This window comes from Budorcas taxicolor, chromosome 2 (assembly GCF_023091745.1).
Source record: "Budorcas taxicolor isolate Tak-1 chromosome 2, Takin1.1, whole genome shotgun sequence".
NCBI classification, from domain to species: domain Eukaryota; kingdom Metazoa; phylum Chordata; class Mammalia; order Artiodactyla; family Bovidae; genus Budorcas; species Budorcas taxicolor.
Window position 1 is genome coordinate 141,138,805 of NC_068911.1, and position 20,723 is coordinate 141,159,527.

Sequence of the window (20,723 nt, forward strand, 5' to 3'; positions counted from 1 at the left end):
TTAAGATCTCTGTGTATTATCTGTATGAGGGCATGGTTTTCCCATTCTTCTCAATCTTTTGTGAATATTGATTATTCTTTTTGTCAGATAGCCAGCAGAGAAATTATTACAATCTACAGAAACATTATTTTTAGGGAGTGTTGGTTTTCTCAGTTTTGGAGTATATCTGTGTGTGTATGTGTGTGGGATGGTATTTTTTTTTTAAAAGAGAAATACTATTTTATTTTTAAAAACTTTAAAAAAATGAAGTATAGTTAATCTACAATGTTGTGTTAGTTTCAGGTTTATAGCAGAGTGATTCAGTTATATCTATCTATATGTATATTTACATTGTAAGTTTCTGTTACAGGTTATTGTTAAGATATTGAGCATAAGTTCCCCGTACAATTCAAAAAGACCTAGTTATTTACCTATTTTATATATAATAGTGTGTATATGGTAATTTCAAACTCCTAATTTATCTCTCCTTCACATCTCTTTTGGTAACCATAAGTTTGTTTTCTGTGTCCAAGAGTATATTTCTGTTTTGTAAATAAGTTCATTTGCATCATTTGTTTAGATACCACACAGAAGTGATATCATATAATATTTGTTTTTCTCTGTTTGGCTTATTTCACTTAGTATGATCATCTCTGGGTCCATCCATGTTACTTCAAATGACATTGTTTTATACTTTTTATAGCTGAGTGCTATACCAGTGTATATTTCTATATAGGTATCACATCTTTATCCATTCATTTGTTGGTGGACATTTAGGTTTCTTCCGCATCTTGGCTTTTATAAATACTGCTGCTGTGAATATTGGGGTGCATATATCTTTTCCAATTAGAGTTTTTTCATATTCTTTTCCATTGTAGTTTATCACAGGATGTTGAATATAGTTCCTTGTGCTATACAATTGGACCTTGTTGTTTATTTATTCTGTATATACCAGTTTGCTTCTGCTAGGCCCAAATGTCCAATCCACCCCTCCCTCATCCCCCTTTTCCTTTGGCAGCCACAAGTCTGTTCTCCATGTCTGAGTCCGTTGCTGTTTTATAGGTAATTTCTTTTGTGTCATATTTTAGATTGTGTCATATAATTGGTACCATATGGTATTTGTCTTTCTCTTTCTGACTTACTTCACTTAGTATGATAATCTCTAGGTTGTTGCAAATGGCATTCTTTCATTCTATTTTATGGTTAAGTAGTATTCCATTACACACATGCATGCACACACACACACATATATACACACACACACACACACACACACACATATATATATGTGTGTATGTATATATATATATGGGCTTCCCTTGTAGCTCAGTTGGTAAAGAATCTGCCTGCAATGCAGGAGACCTGGGTTCGAGACCCTGGGTCAGCAAGATCCCCTGGAGAAAGAAATGGAGCCACCCATTCCAGCATGGGATCCTGGAGAATCCCATGACAGAAGAGTCTGGCAGGCTACTGTCCACAGGGTGACAAGAGTCAGACAGGACTTAGCGACTAAACTGCCACCATACATATATAAGTGTCACATTGTCTTTATCCATTCATCTGTTGATAGACATGTAGGTTGCTTTGATGCTTTGATGTCCTGGCTATTGTAAATAGTGCAGCTATGAAGGATGCATGTAACTTTCTGAAATATAATTTATTTCTGGATGTATGCCCAGGAGTGGGATTGCTAGATCAAAAGGCAACTCTATTTTTAGTATTTTGAGGAAAATCCATACTGTTTTACATAGTGGTTGCCCCAGCTTACATTTCTGCCATCAGTGTAGCAGGGTTCCCTTTATTCCACAACCTCTCTAGCATTTATTATTTGTAGATTTTTAAAATGATGGCCATTCTGACTGGTCTGAGGTGGTACTTTGTTGTAGTTTTGATTTGCATTTCTCTAATAATTAGTGATATTGAGCATCTTTTCATGTGCCTGTTGTCCATCTGCATGTCTTCCGTGGAGAAATGTCTATTTAGAGTTTCTGCTCATTTAAAAAAATACTTATCTGTTTACTTATTGGGTTGTGGCATGCAGGATAGTTCCCTGACCAGGGATTGAACCTGGGCGTCCTGCTTTGGGAGCATGAAATCTTAGCCTCTGGACCACCAGGCAAGTCCCTTTGCTCATGTTTTGATTGGGTTGCTATTTTCTGACATTAAGCTGTATGAGCTATTTGTATATTGGGGATGGCATGAAGCTCCAATACTTTGGTCACCTTTTATGAAGAACCAACCTATTGGAAAAGACCCTGATGCTGGGATAGATTGAAGGCAAAAGGAGAAGGGGACTGCAGAGGGTAAGATGGTTACACAGCATCACATTTTCAATGGACATGAGTTTAAGCAAGCTCCAGGAGATATTGGAGGACTGAGGAGCCTGGCATTCTGCAGTCCATGGAGTGGCAAAGAGTCAGACATGACTTAGTGACTGAACACCACCAACAACCTTTTAAGGAACCAAAAACTATCCCTTTTAAAGCATAAGCAAAATAGCAACAGTTTTCTCTATTGCAGCTTAAAAACTGCATAATTAGAAAATAAATTGATCATTGATTCAGACTTCTATGAAGACCTTAGTCCCTCACATGACCAACTCTTGGAAAATCTCATGTGACATTGAAGTATACATTTTGAAGGACAACTAGTTACAAGAACAAAAGAATATGTGTCTGGGTCCATTTTATGTAGACTATATGATAGATACCTGGGAAAGTATTGGTTTCAGAAAAATAAGGAAACATGACTTATTAAATATAAAGTAAATGGATGGGAAACCATATTGAATGCTATCAAGACAGAAAAATAATTCAGGACAAAATTGATGCTTTTGAGCTGTGGTGTTGGAGAAGACTCTTAAGAGTCCCTTGGATAGCAAGGAGATCCAACCAGTCCATCCTAAAGGAACTAAGTCCTCAATATTCTTTGGAAGGACTGGTGCTGAAGCTGAAACTCCAATACTTTGGCCACCTGATGCAAAGGATTGACTCATTTGAAAAGACCCTGTTACTGGGAAAGATTGAAGGCAGAAGGAGAAGGGGACGACAGAGGATGAGATGGTTGGATGGCATCACCAACTCAATGGACATGAGTTTGAGTAAACTCTGGGAGTTGGTGCTGGACAGGGAGGCCTGGTGTGCTGCAGTCCATGGGGTCACAAAGAGTTGGACACGACTGAGCGACTGAACTGAACTGAAGCTGGTGGAAGAGATTGATTCATTATACTCTATTTAAACAAGAAGAAAGATAAACAAAAAGTAGGTCATGGTGGAAAGAAGCAGGTAAAGCCATGTACCAAATATGGGAGCCAGTGTGATGAGTTCCATGGTTACTAGCAGTATGTAAATCCAAGCTTTTGTTATGAGAGCAAAGTGAGGCTGTTTCCAAGAAAACATTCTCTTCTGTGAGAACAGTGTGGATGAGGGAAGATATTCTCATTTTCTTATTGCTTTGGCCACCCACAGAAAAAATCAAGTATTTGTTTCCATGTGATATGGTGGACATTAGCAAGTCAATTTCAGATTCACACTGAATTCTTTGCTGTAGATACTGGTGTTTCCATGAGGTTCTGTTATGCTGAATATTCAAAACCAAACAAACAACTTGACATAATGAACGCTCTGTGTGTGTGTGTCTGTGTGCTCAATATATCCAACTGTTTGTGACCCCATGGACTGTAGCCATGGACTAGATGGCTGTTGACCCCATGGTCTGTAGCCATGTACTGTAGCACAATTGCACTCATCTCACATGCTAGCAAAATAGTGCTCAAAATTCCCCAAGCAGCATATGAACTGAGAACTTCCAGATATTTAAGCTGTATTTAGAAAAGGCAGAGGAACCAGAGATCAAATTGCCAACATCCACTGGATCATAGAAAAAGCAAGAGAATTCCAGAAAAACATCTACTTCTCTCATTGACTACGCTAAAGCCTTTGTGTGGATTACAATATACTGTGGAAAATTCTTAAAGAGATAGGAATACCAGACCACCTTACCTGCCATCTGAGAAATTTGTATGCAGGTCAAGATGCAGCAGTTAGAACTGTATATGGAACAATGGACTGGTTCCAAATCGGGAAAGGAGTACGTCAAGGTTGTATATTGTCACCCTACTTATTTACTTAATATGCAGGGTACATCATGTAAAATGCCAGGCTGGAGGAAGCACAGGCTGGATTCAAGATTGCTGAGAGAAATATTAATAACCTCAGATATGCAGATGACACCACCCTTATGGCAGAAAGTGAAGAGGAACTAAAGAGCCTCTTGAGGAAAGTGAAAGAGGAGAGTGAAAAAAACTAGCTTAAAACTCAATATTCAAAAAACGGAGACCATGGCATCTGGTCCCCTCACTTCATGGAAAATGGATGGGGAAACATGGAAACAGTGAGAGACTTTATTTTCTTGGGCTCCAAAATCACTGCAGATGGTGACTGCAGTCGTGAAAGTAAAAGACACGTGCTCCTTGGAACAAAAGCTGTGACAAACCTAGACAGCATATTAAAAAGCAGAGACATTACTTTGCTGACAAAGGTCTGTCTAGTCAAAGCTACGGTTTTTCTAGTAGTCATGCATAGATGTGAGAGTTGGACCATAAAGAAAGCTGAGCACTGAAGACTTGATGGTTTTGAACTGTGGTGTTGGAGAAGACTGTTGAGAGTCTGTTGGACTGCAAGAAGATCAAACCAGTCAATCTTAAAGGAACTCAACCCTGAATATTGATTAGAAGGACTGATGTTGAAGCTGAAGCTCTAATACTTGGGCCACCTGATATGAGGAACCGACTCACTGGAAAAGACCCTGATGCTGGGAAAGATAGAAGGCAGAAGGAGAAGAGGAAGACAGAGGATGAGATAGCTGGATGGCATCACCGACTCAATGGACATGAGTTTGAGCAAGCTCCTGGAGTTGGTGATGGACAGAGAAGTCTGGCCAGCTGAAGTCCTTGGGGCTGCAAAGAGTCGGACATGACTGAGCGACTGAACTGAACTGGACTTTAGCCCACCAGGCTCTTCTGTCCATGGGATTTCCCAGCAAAATTACTGAAGCAGGTTGTCATTTTTTCCTCCAGGGGATCTTCCCAACCCAGGGGTCAAACCTGCATCTTGCATCTCCTGCATTCATAGGCAGTTTCTTTACCACTCTGCCACCTTAGCTAGAACAAAATCTTCAGCCACAGTTAGTGTAATTGGTAACTAAAAGATTAACAGCTGTAATGGTACTTCTGGTAGCAAAATAATGTCCCCTCAAAGATGTGCAAACCCTAATCTCTGGTGTTCTGCCTGTGTATTTATGTAACAAGGCACAGGGGCATTGCAAATGGAATGGTTATCAACCTTAAAATAGGAAAATTAGCCTGCATTATTTGGGTGGAACTAATGCAAATATATGGATTCTTAAAAGTGGAAAACAAAACAAAAAAATAGTTGGTAAGAGAAAAGAAGAGTGGAGAAGAGATTGAAAACATGAGAAAGACTTGACCTCCCTTGTTGACTTTGAAGACAGAGGAAGGAGACCATGAACCAAGGAATGCAAGTGGCTTCCAGAAGTTGGGAACAACCCTCACCTAACAGCCAGGAAGGAAATGAGAATCTTAGTCATCACTGCAAGGAACTAAATTCTACTAGCAACTGGAATGAGTAAGGAAACGGGTTTTTAACCCTGTATAGTTCTTGATTTAGGTTTGTGAGTCTCTAGCATGGATGGAGGAGTCTGGTAGGCTGCAGTCCATGGGATCTCGAAGAGTCGGATACGACTTCACTTTCACTTTTCACTTTCATGCATTGGAGAAGGAAATGGCAACCCACTCCAGTGTTCTTGCCTGGAGAATCCCAGGGACGGGGGAGCCTGGTGGGCTGCCGTCTATGGGGTCGCACAGAGTCGGACACGACTGAAGCGACTTAGCAGCAGTAGCAGCAGCAGCAAGCACTCATCTCACATGCTAGTAAAGTAATGCTCAAAATTCTCCAAGCCAGACTTCAGCAATATGTGAACTGTGAACTTCCAGATGTTCAAGCTGGTTTTAGAAAAGGCAGAGGAACCAGAGATCAAATTGCCAACATCCCCTGGATCATGGAAAAAGCAAGAGAGTTCCAGAAAAACATCTATTTCTGCTTTATTGACTATGCCAAAGCCTTTGACTGTGTGGATCACAAGAAACTGGAAAATTCTGAAAGAGATGGGAATACCAGACCACCTGACCTGCCTCTTGAGAGATCTGTATGCAGGTCAGGAAGCAACAGTTAGAACTGGACATGGAACAACATACTGGTTTCAAATAGGAAAAGGAGTATGTCAAGGCTATATATTGTCACCCTGCTTATTTAACTTATATGCAGAATACATTATGAGAAACGCTGCACTGGAAGAAACACAAGCTGCAATCAAGACTTCCATGAGAAATCTCAATAACCTCAGATATGCAGATGACACCACCCTTATGGCAGAAAGTGAAGAGGAGCTAAACAGCCTCTTGATGAAAGTGCAAGTGGAGAGTGAAAAAGTTGGCTTAAAGCTCAACATTCAGAAAACGAAGATCATGGCGTCTGGTCCCATCACTTCATGGGAGAAACAGTGGAAACAGTGTCAGACTTTATTTTTTGAGCTCCAAAATCACTGCAGATGGTGACTGCAGCCATAAAATTAAAAGATGCTTACTCCTTGGAAGAAAAGTTATGACCAACCTAGATAGTATATTCAAAAGCAGAGACATTACTTTGCCGACTAAGGTCCATCTAGTCAAGGCTATGGTTTTTCCTGTGGTCATGTATGGATGTGAGAGTTACACTGTGAAGAAAGCTGAACACTGAAGAATTGACGCTTTTGAGCTGTGGTGTTGGAGAAGACTCTTGAGAGTTCCTTGGACTGCAAGGAGATCCAACTAATCCATTCTGAAGGAGATCAGCCCTGGGATTTCTTTGGAAGGAATGATGCTAAAGCTGAAACTTCAGTACTTTGGCCACTTCATGCGAAGAGTTGACTCATTGGAAAAGACTCTGATGCTGGGAGGGATTGAGGGCAGGAGGAGAAGGGGACAACAGAGGATGAGATGGCTGGATGGCATCACTGATTCGATGGACGTGAGTCTGAGTGAACTCTGGGAGTTGATGATGGACAGGGAGGCCTGGCGTGCTGTGATTCATGGGGTCGCTAAGAGTCAGACACAACTGAGCGACTGAACTGAACTGAACCGAAGCAGAGGTCTGCCTGAGCTCAACAGACATCTGACAGGCAGAAATAGCTAGATAATAAGCTTGGGATATTTCAAGCTGTAAGTTTGTGGTAATTTGTTATAGTAACAAGGGAAAATGAATACAGAAATCATTAAAAGTCTCTTTTGGGGAAGTTTGAATATGACTTGCCTGATGAGCTCTCTTCTTGGAAGTTTTATGCACAACTAATGGAGAAGAGTCCTGAACAACACAGAATAGCAAATGTGTGTGACAAAATTCCCCACTCTCAAAGCCCTTAAATCCTATGGTTTAAGAAAATTATAATAAAACTTGATAGTGGAAGAAAAAAGAAAGCTCACAGAGGGATAAAGAGTGTAGCCTGGGGTGGGAGGATGAGGGATAAGCCAGAGAAGAGAGCAGATCCTGTGGGGCTTTTAGATGTTGAAGAGACTTGGCTTTTCCTCAGAGTGAGGTGGGAAGCCTTTGGGCTATTGCATGAGGGGAACAAGAATAGAGTCAGGAAGACCAGTCAGGGGCCATTGCAATAATTAAGGCTGGAGTTGTGGTGGCGTGGATGGGCGGTGGTGGCAGTCGAGATTGTGAAAAGTCATAGGGTTCTGGATTCATCTGGAGGAGAGTAAAGTTCATGAGAATTTTGTCTGAGATGATTGTTAGAGTCAAATAAGTTACTAATTATTTGTAAAAAGGCAAAGCCAGATCTTGGAACTTATCTGTGAAGTTCAATCTTTTTCATGGGTCATATTTTTCAACAGTAATTTGAAAAACTTAGGGTAAAAAAATGTAGCTACAACTATGATAGAATTTTACTAAAGGAAATTGTTCTCAATGAATTTTGGTGTTTCTTACATATTCATTGCTATGATTCATATATATTAGAATCACTAGTTTTAATTTATGCAAATCAAATATTCCTAGCAATGGGCCTTTGATGAGGCTAGGTGGATGAATTTTGAGATGTTTGTATCATATGTCCATCCCATTCTAGTTTACAAAACTACCAGTTTGCTTTACATTTTGCTATAGGCAGTGACTTGAAATTTTGTATTTTGAGCACAATAACTCTCTGGTTCTAACTGCATTTTTGTTTATTTGTTTTTAAATTTTTTCCTTATCAGAAGGAAACTGTTTCCCAGAATGGGATGGACTCATTTGTTGGCCTAGAGGAACGGTGGGGAAAATGTTGGCTGTCCCATGTCCTCCTTATATTTACGACTTCAATCATAAAGGTATTTAATTTTTTGTGAAATGACTCATTTGGAATAGAAACTTCCTTTTTTAAAAAATAATAGACTCTACAGGAACTGAGCAATCTCAGTGTTTTTCTTCACATCTTTATAGGAGTTGCTTTCCGACACTGTAACCCCAATGGAACATGGGATTTTATGCACAGTTTAAATAAAACATGGTCTAATTATTCAGACTGCCTTCGCTTTCTGCAACCAGATATCAACATAGGAAAGGTAATGGTATTTTTGTATTTGTGAGTCCCTAAAGGAAAACAAAATGATTACCAACCACTGTACAAAAAACTCTTATATTATCTGACACAAATATCAAAAAAGATAAAAGCAAGGTTGAAAGCTTTTCAGATACCTGGTTAAGGAGAGGTCTAGGACCTGAAGCATTTTGATATCTTCTTTTGGTTAGAATTACCTGGCTGAGATATATGTATGTATACTTGTGAATATGTGTCACTTATCTTACAGTATGTTTATGTTACATTCAGTTCAGTTGCTCAGTCATGTCTGACTCTTTGTGACCCTACTCTATGATGGTGTATTATGTGTAAAATTCCAAATAGGTAGTCAGCAATATAATTCATGATTTTTTTCTTGGTTACATATGAATAGAAACATCTTGTCTCACTATATGTTCCTGGAGTAACTTTATATTGTATAGATGTGTTTTTCATCTCATAAGATTTGCCAGTAGGTGATTTCATTAGTATAGGAAAAATCAGAGTGTAGAGTTAAAGAGGAGCGAGGAGCGAGGAGGTGTCTTATAGATCTTCTCACATAATACCTCAATTGTACACATGTGTGTCAACTTAGAACCAGAGATGAGGGGTCGATCAAAGTGACACAGCTCAGTTATGACAAGGTCTAGAGCAGGGCCCTGGTCTCCACATTCTTTATCGGTGCTATTTCTGATATGGTAATCACATGTAAACTTCAGAAACTTCTAGATAGTTACTTTTAGGTTATATATGGTAGATAGATTAAAAGTCATGCTTAAATTCCTCTCACTCAAACCTCATCTATAAAATGCTTGATGCTATAGGGATGAGCATAACTTCACCATAGTCATATGATGGTAGGGGTGAACATAAGTTGAAGTATAAATGATTTTATGAGGCCCCTGAGAACAGGCATAATACATAACTCTCCTAACATCAGACGTTTTTCTTTATGCTTGGTGGTCTTTTTTGGTTGTGGGGAGGAGGAGCAGTGGCATGAGAATTGGTGAGCTGGAGAGTTCCTTGTTTGATTAGGCATTAATAGTCAGGACTTCTTTCCTTAATTTTTTTTCTAACACAAAACCCTACCACCTTAAGGACTCTTTAGTAAGTTGCTAAAAGACTTCAGTTTTGTATGTCATTGTTGACATGCTTCTCAGATAAAATTAGTTAATGTGAGGAGATTATTGTGTATGTTACAGTGGAGCCAAAGCCAAGTTAATGTAAAACACTTTAAAATAATTTTAATTTCATTGAAATAGATAAACATTCACAATGTTTTGTGTTCTGTGTTATAAATTTGTGGATTAAATGACAAATGCAAGTCTTTCATAGCTTTTAAATGGCATTAAATTGTATCATGATTTTATTTACATTGAACTCTAATATTACAACCATTCTTTTTGACTACTCTGTATTCTAAGAGTCAAAATATCAAAGGAAGGTAAAATATCCAAAATATATACTGTTTTATATGAACATGATTTAAAATTTAACTGAAAAATTTGACTAAGTTTGTTAGCCATAAGTAATTTTATCTCCTTAATTAAAAATAGTGTTTTCTATTGTTTACAACCTGTAAATAATAATTTGAGAAAACTTAAGAAATGTAAAAAATCTTTTAATAAGAAAACTGGATATGTCCTAAAGTTTTGATATGCTGTAGGGAAAAATGATATTACTTATTTATGAGATATTAATTACTGATGGTTGTAATCAGAATTTTTGTATAAGAAACAAAAGATAAAAGTAAAGACAGTGAATTTAGAATACATGCCAAAGATTTTTAAAATATCTATTGTTTTGTTCTTTAAATAATTTTCATATCATTGACTTGACAAATGAGAGAATTACTTTTAATAAAAAAAGGGAAAATGGCTTCCTCAGTGGATCAGTAGGTAAAGAATCTGCCTGTAATGTGGGAGACGTGGAGATGTAGGTTTGATCCTTAAGTCATGAAGTTCCCCTGGAGGAGAAAATGGCAACCCCGCTCCAATAATCTTGTCCAGAAAACGATTTCAAAAATTAAAGAACAAATAAGCAGGGATTGCTTATGAGGGGCCATGAGGTTGTTAAATTCTTTAGGGTATTATATTCAAAACATCAGCATACTGTAAAAATTATTATATATCCTTCTGTCTAAAGGCTATATGAATTTTTGGACAACAATTTAACAATATATACTAAGAGACTTCAAGAGGGTCTTGTCCTTTGAGCTTATAATTTCATTTCTGAGATTCAAGCATAAAGATTTGGAGTTGGGGGGAACTGAATGGAATAGTGTTCACTGAACCATTAATTATTATAGTGAATGTTTTGAAGAATTTAAATTTCCAATGAAGAATTGGCTAAGTCAGCTGAAATATATATTTTGTGTAAAGAGTTTGTGGTCTTAGGAAATCATTTTGTTATTCAATTACTTGGAAGAAAATCAGATAATAAAGTTGTATATAAATTAGGGATACAAATATTCAAAACAATGGGAAATGATACACAGAAATAGAATGAAAAGAAATATATGAAATGCAGTGTTTCTTTTTGCTTGTGTGGGAATTATGGAGTTTTTTCCCTTCTCTCTTTCTCTCTTTTTTTTTTTATTTTACACATTATCCAAATATTTTCTACAGAAGTTTAACATTTTATTAAGAGAAAATATGTCATAAATGTTTTAAAAAGGCAGTCTTCTGCTTCCAGTCAGCGTGTGAGAAGTTGCAATATTAAGAAAAAGCTGAGTAAGATGCAACATTAATAATTTGTAAAAGCCTGTCAGTGAGCTGAAGATGCCAAGAAATCTAAATGGAGCTAATTGCAGAAAGAGGAAAGCCTCTTCTTATGACAGAAGAGACCTGTAGCTGTATTTATCCCTGTTTCTGTGCTAGAAGAGAGCAACCAGGCTATAGAAGGGGATAAAAAGAAAAGAACCATTTTTAAAAGAACTTTCATCAGACGAGGACTAGAATAAAGGCTTAGAATTCCAAGAAATGAAGCCCATTCAGGGTGAGCTATTACTCATCAGCCAGTTCTTACCCATGAGCCTTCACTGAGTTTCTGGAGGCAGTGAGTTAAAGGCTGGGGGCAGTGTAGGTGGACGCAGAGAAACTTCCCAGGATGTATGTAGAACCCTCACTGGGTGAGAGGTAGCTGTTAGCTGAAGGCATGGGACAGAAACAGAGGAGCTGAGAGATATCTCTTGGGCTATCTGGGGCCCTCACTTAGAGCATGACTGCTGGGGGAGGGCAGGAAAGCTGAGAGAAACCCCCGAGATGACAAATCTCAGTGAGTGAAAAGCCTGACAAAATAGAGCTAAAAAAGATCTTTACTAGGCACAAGAGGTCTTCATCTAAAATGAGGCAGTGGCTAGCTGAGAACTGGAGCGGAGCAGCATAATGGACAGACGCGTTCTGAGATGCAGGAAGCCCAGGGCAGGCTAGAGAGCAAAGCGAAATTCACAGCAAAGTGAAATTCACAGCAAAGTGAAATTAAAAGACAAAAAAGGTAGGGAATGCTTATGAGAGGCCATGAGGTTGTTAAATTCTTTAGAGTATTATATTTAAAACAGCAGCATACTGTAGAAATTATCATATATTCTTGTGTCTAAAGGCCATATGAATTTTATATAGCTGATGGATGGTTCAGAAAGCAGAAAGAGTTTCTCTGCAGCTTAGACAACCTTCAGATGGACAAAAACCCGTATAATGGCCGCTAGAGGCTGCTGGTGCTAAGATCCCATCATCTACTGAAGGAAAATTCGGAATTCTGCTCTCAAAACCTAAAATCAGGATAAACAGAATCATGGAAAGAACAACAAACTGAGAAAAACTACAACAAACCCAACCTCAGATTAAAACAAAGTAATCCATCCTCACTACCCAAGAAGCCTGATAGAGGAAGATGATTGCCCTTTTCACCCTGTTAATACTGATCTTGGGTGGCCTCTGTCTGCAGTGACTTGGGGCGGGACTTGGATTTCCAGCCAGACATGGGCTGGATTGCAGCAGTGAAGGCATCAGATCCTAGTCACTTAGACCAGTGGTCGGTGACAAGGGCCCTGGCCATTTGGCTTTGCAAAAAAGAGTTTCCACAAAGATGGAAAGTAGTGAAGCAAGTAAAGTATTTACTAGGAGGAGAAGAGTACCGTGCATGTAGGATAGACACGCAGGCAGACCCAGAGGGAGAGTCACTGAGTGGTACCTTCATGGCAGTTTAAATCACTAATATGGGGCATTTCTTTCGGGTTTCCTTTGGCCAATCATTGTGATTTGCCTGGTTCACAGTCCGTATTTGTAATATCTCAGAATCCTCCCATGTGTGCTTATGCATCCCTTAGCCAAGATGGATCCTACTAAAAAGGCATCTGGGTGGAACATCCCTTGACATGACTCCCCTTTGGCCTCCAAGTGGCCTTTTCTGCACATATGTGGTCCAGGAGGTCTCCCAACTTCCAGAAATGAGAACTATGTGGTCTGTGCAGGGTCCAGCCTCTTCCCTTAATTGCCCTGCTATTCTTATCTTAGAATTTTGGTCAATAGAAAATGAATCTCCAATTTGCTTTACCCTGGTGGGAGAGGGGGCCCATCTGCCTCCTGCCTCAATATTACATGCTTCAGTCCCAACTCTTCTTTTACTTACAGTGTACATAATGCAATAAAAAAGTACAGAGTAGGGACCGCAAATCTAGAGTAAAAACAAAGCAGAAAGGATAGATGATCCAGATGTTGTAATTTCCAGGTAATGACTCATAAATATGTTAGCTGATTTAGTGAAAAAAGTACATAAATAGATGGGAAAACTACAGAGAAATGAAAACTTAAAAAAAAGGAAATTCTAGAATTGAAATATTCAATTCAAAATGAATTTATTTGATATGCTCAACAGAATACTGGACACAGAATGATAAAGATCAGTGAACTTGAAAAGAAGGCTACAGAAATTTTCCAAGTGACACATTAGGAGAAAAAGTAAATTTAATAAACAAAAGCATCTGAGATTGTGAGATAATATGTAATTGCTTAAGATATATGAAATTAGGGTAAGAAGAGAGGGAAAGAATAGGACAAAAGAAATATTTCAGAAGGCAATGGCCGGTAATTTTATAAAGTGGCTGAAATAAATCAATCACAGGTCCCAGGCATTCAGGAAACCCTAGGCAGGTTAAATAAAAAGAAGACCATGCTTTGACACATCATAGTTAAAATGCTGTAAATCAGGGTAAGAAGAAAAACTTAAAAGCAGTGAGAGGAAAAGCGCACATGGTATTCAGGAGAACAAAAACTAAAAGGATGCTTGTCTTTTAGTTAAACAACAGAGGCCTGAATACAATGGAATGACATTCTAAAAGTGATAATATGCATTAAGATAAAGGGAAAATAATGATATTTTTCAGACAGAAAAAAATCTGAGAGAATTCATCTTTATCAGACTTCTGTATAAGAAATGCTCAAAAAAAAATTCTCTAGATGGGAGAGAAATATATCAGATGGAAGCAAAGATTGACAGGAAAGAATGAGGAGTACCAGAATAGATACATATGTGGATAAAAATGACAGACTAAAATAATAAGCAGAACTATATACCTATCCTTATTTATTACTATGTTTATATCCATCTTTATATCTATAATTTAATTCATTTAAAAGTCTGCTGACTGCTTAAAGCAAACATAATAACCTCTCATTAGGGTTTATAAACTATGTAGAATAAAATCTAGATGTGACAAAGGCTAAGGGAGCAAAATTAGGGACATAATTGCAAATATCTGTTTATATGGTGAAATAGTTCAATATTATTCAGTGTAGGTCTGATAAGTTCAAGATGCATAACCAAGTCTCTATAGTAAGTGCTAAAAGATAACACAAGTGAAATACTAATAAATACCTGATTGAGTTCCCCATCCCTCAACCCCCAATAAATGGTAAGGAAGTAGGTACAGAAGCTCAGAGAAAAGATAAGACGTATAGAATGCAAATACTTATATGTTAGATCTAAACCCAGTCACAGCAATGATTGTATTTGAGGTCAGTGAACTAAACATTTCTCTTAAAAGGCAGAGATTGATAGAATGGATAATAAAAGTACCGCTCAACTGTATGCTGTCTTTCGAGAAATGTAGACATTAAGACAAAGAGCATTACCAAGACAGAGCAATATTTAAAATTACGAAGAATCAATTTACCAAGAGGAAATAATCCTAAATATACATGCGTTTAGGAACTTCAAAGGCTTCCCTGATGGCTCGCTGCTGCTGCTGCTAAGTCACTTCAGTCATGTCTGACTCTGTGCAACCCCATAAACGGCAGCCCACCAGGCTCCCCCATCCCTGGGATTCTCCAGGCAAGAACACTGGAGTGGGTTGCCTTCTCCTTCCTGATGGCTTAGATGGTGATAAATAATCTGCTTGCAATGCAGGAGACCCAGAGCTTGATCCCTGGGTTGGGAAGATCCTCTCGAGAAGGGAATGTCTACCCACTCCAGTATTCTTGTCTGAAGAATCCCATGGACAGAGGAGCCTAGTGCGCTACAGTCAGTGGGGCTGCAAAGAGTCAGACACGACTGAGAGACTTTCACTTCACTTTACTTCATTCACAATAACTGAAAAATTCACATTCTTTTAAAGTACTCACCAAAGTTTATCAAGATAGAACATATGCTGGGGTATAAAACAAGTTTCAGTAAATCTCAAGATTAAAACCACACAGCCTATGTATGTTCTCTGACCACAAAAGAATCAATAGAAAATCAACTAAAATATGTAGATAATTCATAAATAGTTGAAAATTATGTGACCAATGGCAAAAGTTTGGATAAATATGAAAGCTCAATATATATCAAAGACTGTGGGAAACAGCAAAAGCAGATGTCGAGATAGATTTATAGCTCTCAATACTTAATTAGAAAAGAAGAAAGTTGAAAATTCAGTGGTCAAATCTTCCACATTAAGTTATATGGTATAATACCTAGAGCCACCACCAAAAGCCACCACCAAAAATACACATCAAAATGGAATTTTACAAATTGTTCGAGTAATTCAGGGATGGTCAGAAAACTAAAACACAGAAATGAAAAACATAACAGAAAATAAAAATATAAAATGGACTTAGCCTTAATATTATATCAATGTTATATTAAAAACAAATATCTTAAGATACCAATTAACATAGAAGAGTCTATAAGAAACGTGACCCAACTTTGTATGTTATCTACAAAGTCTGAAACTCATTTCAAATATAATGATGGTTATGTACATACCATGCAGTGTGCTAAGTTACTCAGTCGTGTCCGACTCTTTGTGACCCCATGGACTATAGCCCTCCAGGTTCCTTTGTCCATGGGATTCTCCAGGCAAGAATACTGGAGTGGGTTGCCATGCCCTCCTGCAGGGGATCTTGCTGACCCAACAAGCGAACCTGTGTCTCTTATGTCTCCTGCATTGGCAGCAAGGTTCTCTACAGCTCGTGCCACCTGGAAGGCCCTAGTTTAGTTATATCTCTTAATAATTCTAATCATTTGCCACAAACTGTGCAGCAATAAAAAAGTACAAACTTGGTATGAATAACAACCTGAATGGATCTTGAGGTTATTACTCTGAGTGAAAAAAGCCAGACTCACAGTTCATGTTCTATAGGATTTCATTTATCCATTTATGAAATGACAGAATTGCAGAGATAGAAAACAGATTGATGTTTGGGTGATAAGGATGGTGGAGAGGAATAGGGTAGGTATGACTGTAAAAGGAACAGCAGGAGGAAGATCTTTGTTGTGATGGACTATTTCTGTAGTTCGACTGCAGAGATGTTTAAAAATTTTTTTCATGTGTGATAAAATGACACAGACTGTAAACACATGAATTGCACCAATGCCAAATTCCTAGTTTGGTATTTTAGTGTAATTAAATGCAAGCATTGGAGGATACTGGTGAAGGGGTACAGAGGACCTTTCTTACTGTCTTTTCCTACTTCTTTTGAATTTATAGTCATTTTGAAATACAAAGGAAGAAAAAGGAATGAAATGTTGATTCATGTAATAATATCAGTGAATATCATAACAGTGTCTTGACAAAAAAGGGTATACACTATATAATTCTAAGAAGTCTGAGAAGAGTCAAGAAATATATGAAGTACATGAACAGATAAGGCCAATTTGTGATGACAGAAATTGGAACAGTAGTTAACCTGGGAGGTGGATGGTGGGTGGATTTTTGACTAGCTAGTGGCACAAAGAACTCAGTTTGTCAAAACCCATCAAACTGCTCATTTAAAATCTGCACAGTTTGCTTTCATAGAAACTACAGCTTGGTAGAAAAGCAAAAGAAAACTAGAAATAATATTCCAAAAGTGATATATCCTTTTGACTAGTTTTAAAATCATCCTTCAGTGTGTTTTATTTACTCCAAATATCACGTTAGATATACAATTCCAACTAGTTAAAATGAACACTGCAAAAAATCCGTGAAGTGAATCTTGAAACATTGAGTTTGGCCTCACTTAAAGCAAGAAGAAATGCCAATTATTTTAGTATATGTTAACCCTGACTTCAATCTGGGGAGTAAAAGGAAGGCCATAAAAATAATTTATATATTATATGAATGTGGCAACACATTGCCTATCTTTTAAATGCACACTCTTAATTTACCTCCATCAAATATGCTTTTCTGATTAAATCTCTTGCCCTGCAGCAAGAGTTCTTTGAACGCCTCTATGTCATGTACACTGTCGGATACTCTGTCTCCTTTGCATCCCTGGCCGTGGCAATTCTCATCATTGGTTACTTCAGGTGAGTAACTCTCAATCACTTCCTCCGTGAAGGGGCAGGTCTGTTTCTTATTCATCAAAGACACAGACCTCTCACAATCTGTGCCTCCAGATACTTTCCCTAAACATAAGCTTCTGAATTCAACCTTGTGTTATATTATTTGACTTTGAGAAGTTATTTTTGATGAAAAATTCAGGGTTTTTCTTCGTTGTTTGTTTGTTTAAAGACTTAAAGCCTCAAAGCAGTATGAAACCATTAAAACAGTGGGTCTGCATTGCAGTCTATTTTTGTTAGGTGATGCAGAGTATTGTCAAAGGAGTTAGAAAATTTTCATTCATGATGTGAAGGCTTATTTCACCTTTTCCAAATAATTCTGGTGGCACGGGACAGAAATTCATCTTAAATAATCTCTAGATGATTCAATACCATACAGGAAGAAATAGAGGCTTCTCAGGTGGGTCAGTGGTAAAGAATCTGCCTGCCAATGCAGGAGATGTGGGTTTGATCTCTGGGTTGGGAAGATCCCCTAGAGAAGGAAATGGCAACCCACTCTGGTATTCTAGCCTGGGAAATCCTATGGACAGAAGAGCCTGGTGGGCTACAGTCCATGGGGTCACATAAAAGTTGAACATGACTGAAGCAACTTAGCATGTATGCACACATAATATAATGGTATATTATAATATTATACTGTAGTATAATATTTAACACTGCATAATCTGGATAAACATGGTAGCTGATCAGGATATATTTGAAATTAACTCTCAAAAAATTATATTTTAGTTTTTGACTCCAATTGTTGCTCTTTTTGTTCAGGTTTATTATATTTCTTTTTTGGGGGGGAAGTTTGAGCTCATTTATGTATTTTCTGTCTCCATTTCTAATTTTATTCAAACCTAAATACTAAATATGTTCTCTCTGTAGACGACTGCATTGTACTAGGAACTATATCCACATGCATTTATTTGTGTCTTTCATGCTGAGAGCTGCGAGCATCTTTGTCAAGGACAGAGTGGTCCATGCTCACATAGGAGTAAAGGAGCTGCGGTCCCTGATACTGCAGGATGACCTACAAAGCTCCATAGAAGTGCCTGCTGTGGACAAATCACAATATGTAAGTGTTTTCCTCATGACCCCTTACATGGCTCACCACTTCTAAAAGTAAAAGCAAAACCTACCTGCAAAACTAGAAGGTTGGGATTTAAAAACCCAGGGGATTTAGTTCCCTTATTAGAGACCCAAAGACTTGTTTCCATGTAAGATTCCATAGTACTTGATTGTGCTCTTAGATATCCTAGTGTTATTAAGTATGTAGAATTACCCAGTCATTCAGTTAATGGAAAGCATTTTCACCTTGAAGTGGTATATCTGAAATTAGGTAGAGTAGACTGATTTTCTTAATGCCATCGTTATCTTTGTCCTTTTCCCTGTAATTCACTATCGTCTCTGCTGATTGTAATTCTGCATTGGCTTTGTGACTTGTTTAAAATGAAGGATGAAGTGGGTGTAATGTATGCCAGTTGAAAGTAGACTTCTATGAGTGAACCTAGTCAAGATTACCTGAGCTTCTCCCAGATCAGTAGAATCACCTAGCCAATCCATAGATTCATAAAACACATTAAATGTTTAGTGTTTTAAGCCATTTAACTTTTGGAGTATAACAAAGTCCAGAATAAAATAAATTCATGGTAGAATGATAGATAAATTTCTTCTTTATGCTTTTCTGTACTTTCCTAATTTTCTCTGATGATCAAGTATTCTTTTTTGAATAAATTGAGGAAAAGTGACTTCTTGTTACTTCTAAAGGAAAAAAAAATCTTATTTTAAAAATAAAATCAAGCCAGCAGTCTTAGAAATGCTATATTTAAATAACATTGTTCTGGCCTCTTTCAAAAGTCTTGGCTTCCCCATTTATAAGAGACATTAGATTCTAAAAAAGAAATGGAGGAACTGCTTTTTAGTGGTAGAAACAGTATGATTAGGAGTTCTAATATGGTGCCATGTTGGTTTATTTGTAACAGATTGGGTGCAAGATGGCTGTTGTGATGTTTATTTACTTCTTGGCTACAAACTACTATTGGATTTTGGTGGAAGGTCTCTATCTGCATAGTTTAATCTTTGTGGCATTCTTTTCGGACACCAAGTACCTGTGGGGCTTCACCTTGATAGGCTGGGGTAAGGCATTTCTGTCTCCTTTCCTTTTCAAGTGGATTATGGATTTCAGGGCTTTGTGTCATGCCTGTCATCAGCATTCTTTCAGCTCTTTTCCTGAAATAATCTCTCCCCACCCCATCTTTATGTTTCCTTTCTCTTTAATTATTTATTGAGGAAAATCGTTAAAATCAAGTCTATGATTCTCCCAGTGGTAACAAACTTTTCACATTTAACTTAGGGTTACTGTTCTTAGACCAGATTCTTGAGAGGATTCTTTGGGGGAAATACCTTGTTTGCCTTACACATTTAGAACTGCTGTGCTCATCATGTCTTATGCCAGTGTCTTGATTTAACCGTAATTCCATTCTACAAATTTTGATTTTTGAATTTCTAATCTATAGTGATGCATCTTTGATTTATAATTCTAGGTCATATGATGAGAATGACAGGAAGAAATTTATAGAACCATCTTGGCTGTATTTAACAATACAAATTACAAGCTAATTATGTAGACTTACCATGTCTTTTGGAAGGAAATAGTTAGAATTACTTTTGGCATAGGTAATTAAAAAAAAAAGATTGAACTCACATTCCAAAATGCCTTTTCAGTCCTAGAGGGATTACTGAACCAGGCACTAACTCAATGTGATATGGAGAAAGAATGTTGTTTGTTTGTTATAGTTTAAGAGAAATTAAAACTCATATGTGGTTAAAATTAAGAAGTCTCAAGATTAACAACTGTTATTTTAATTTGTAAATGATCAGGTGGTCAGCAGAGGGAAAAAATTAACTAAGTGGCTCAAGATTAAATTTGAAGCTTTTTTTCCCCGTCCAAAATAAGAAAGTTTTTTGCCTGTTTTGCCTTAACATTGTCTTAACATTTAAAAGCATAAAGTAAGGGATATTGAATTTCCTGTTAGTTAATCACCTTGAAGAAGACAAAGGGTCAATTTACTGTTACTCTTTATTTATTATGAAATACTGATTGTTGTGAATAAAATTCTATTTCTGAAAACAGTTTGGTTTCAAGCTGTCCCTTATCTTTGACTACCAATTACTAAAATAAAAAAAGATACATTTAAGATTTCAGGGGGGTACTTTGGTAATTCTCTTAACAGTTTTTGTAGTTTACCTTCAAATCAAAATTATGTCTGTGTACTCACATCATTAGTAGAAGTTGATAAAGT

At 37.5% G+C, this 20,723-nt stretch overlaps 1 protein-coding gene across 1 annotated transcript in view; it reads left to right on the forward strand.

Annotated features, from left to right (window-relative positions):
* Positions 1–20,723, forward strand: part of PTH2R (parathyroid hormone 2 receptor) — an 87,326-nt gene that overhangs the window by 11,447 nt on the left and 55,156 nt on the right. Inside the window, exons 3-7 of the mRNA XM_052635798.1 lie at positions 8,294–8,404; positions 8,517–8,638; positions 17,306–17,403; positions 18,307–18,496; positions 19,404–19,557. Coding sequence (XP_052491758.1) covers positions 8,294–8,404; positions 8,517–8,638; positions 17,306–17,403; positions 18,307–18,496; positions 19,404–19,557 — 675 coding nt within the window. The remainder of the gene's footprint in view (positions 1–8,293; positions 8,405–8,516; positions 8,639–17,305; positions 17,404–18,306; positions 18,497–19,403; positions 19,558–20,723) is intronic.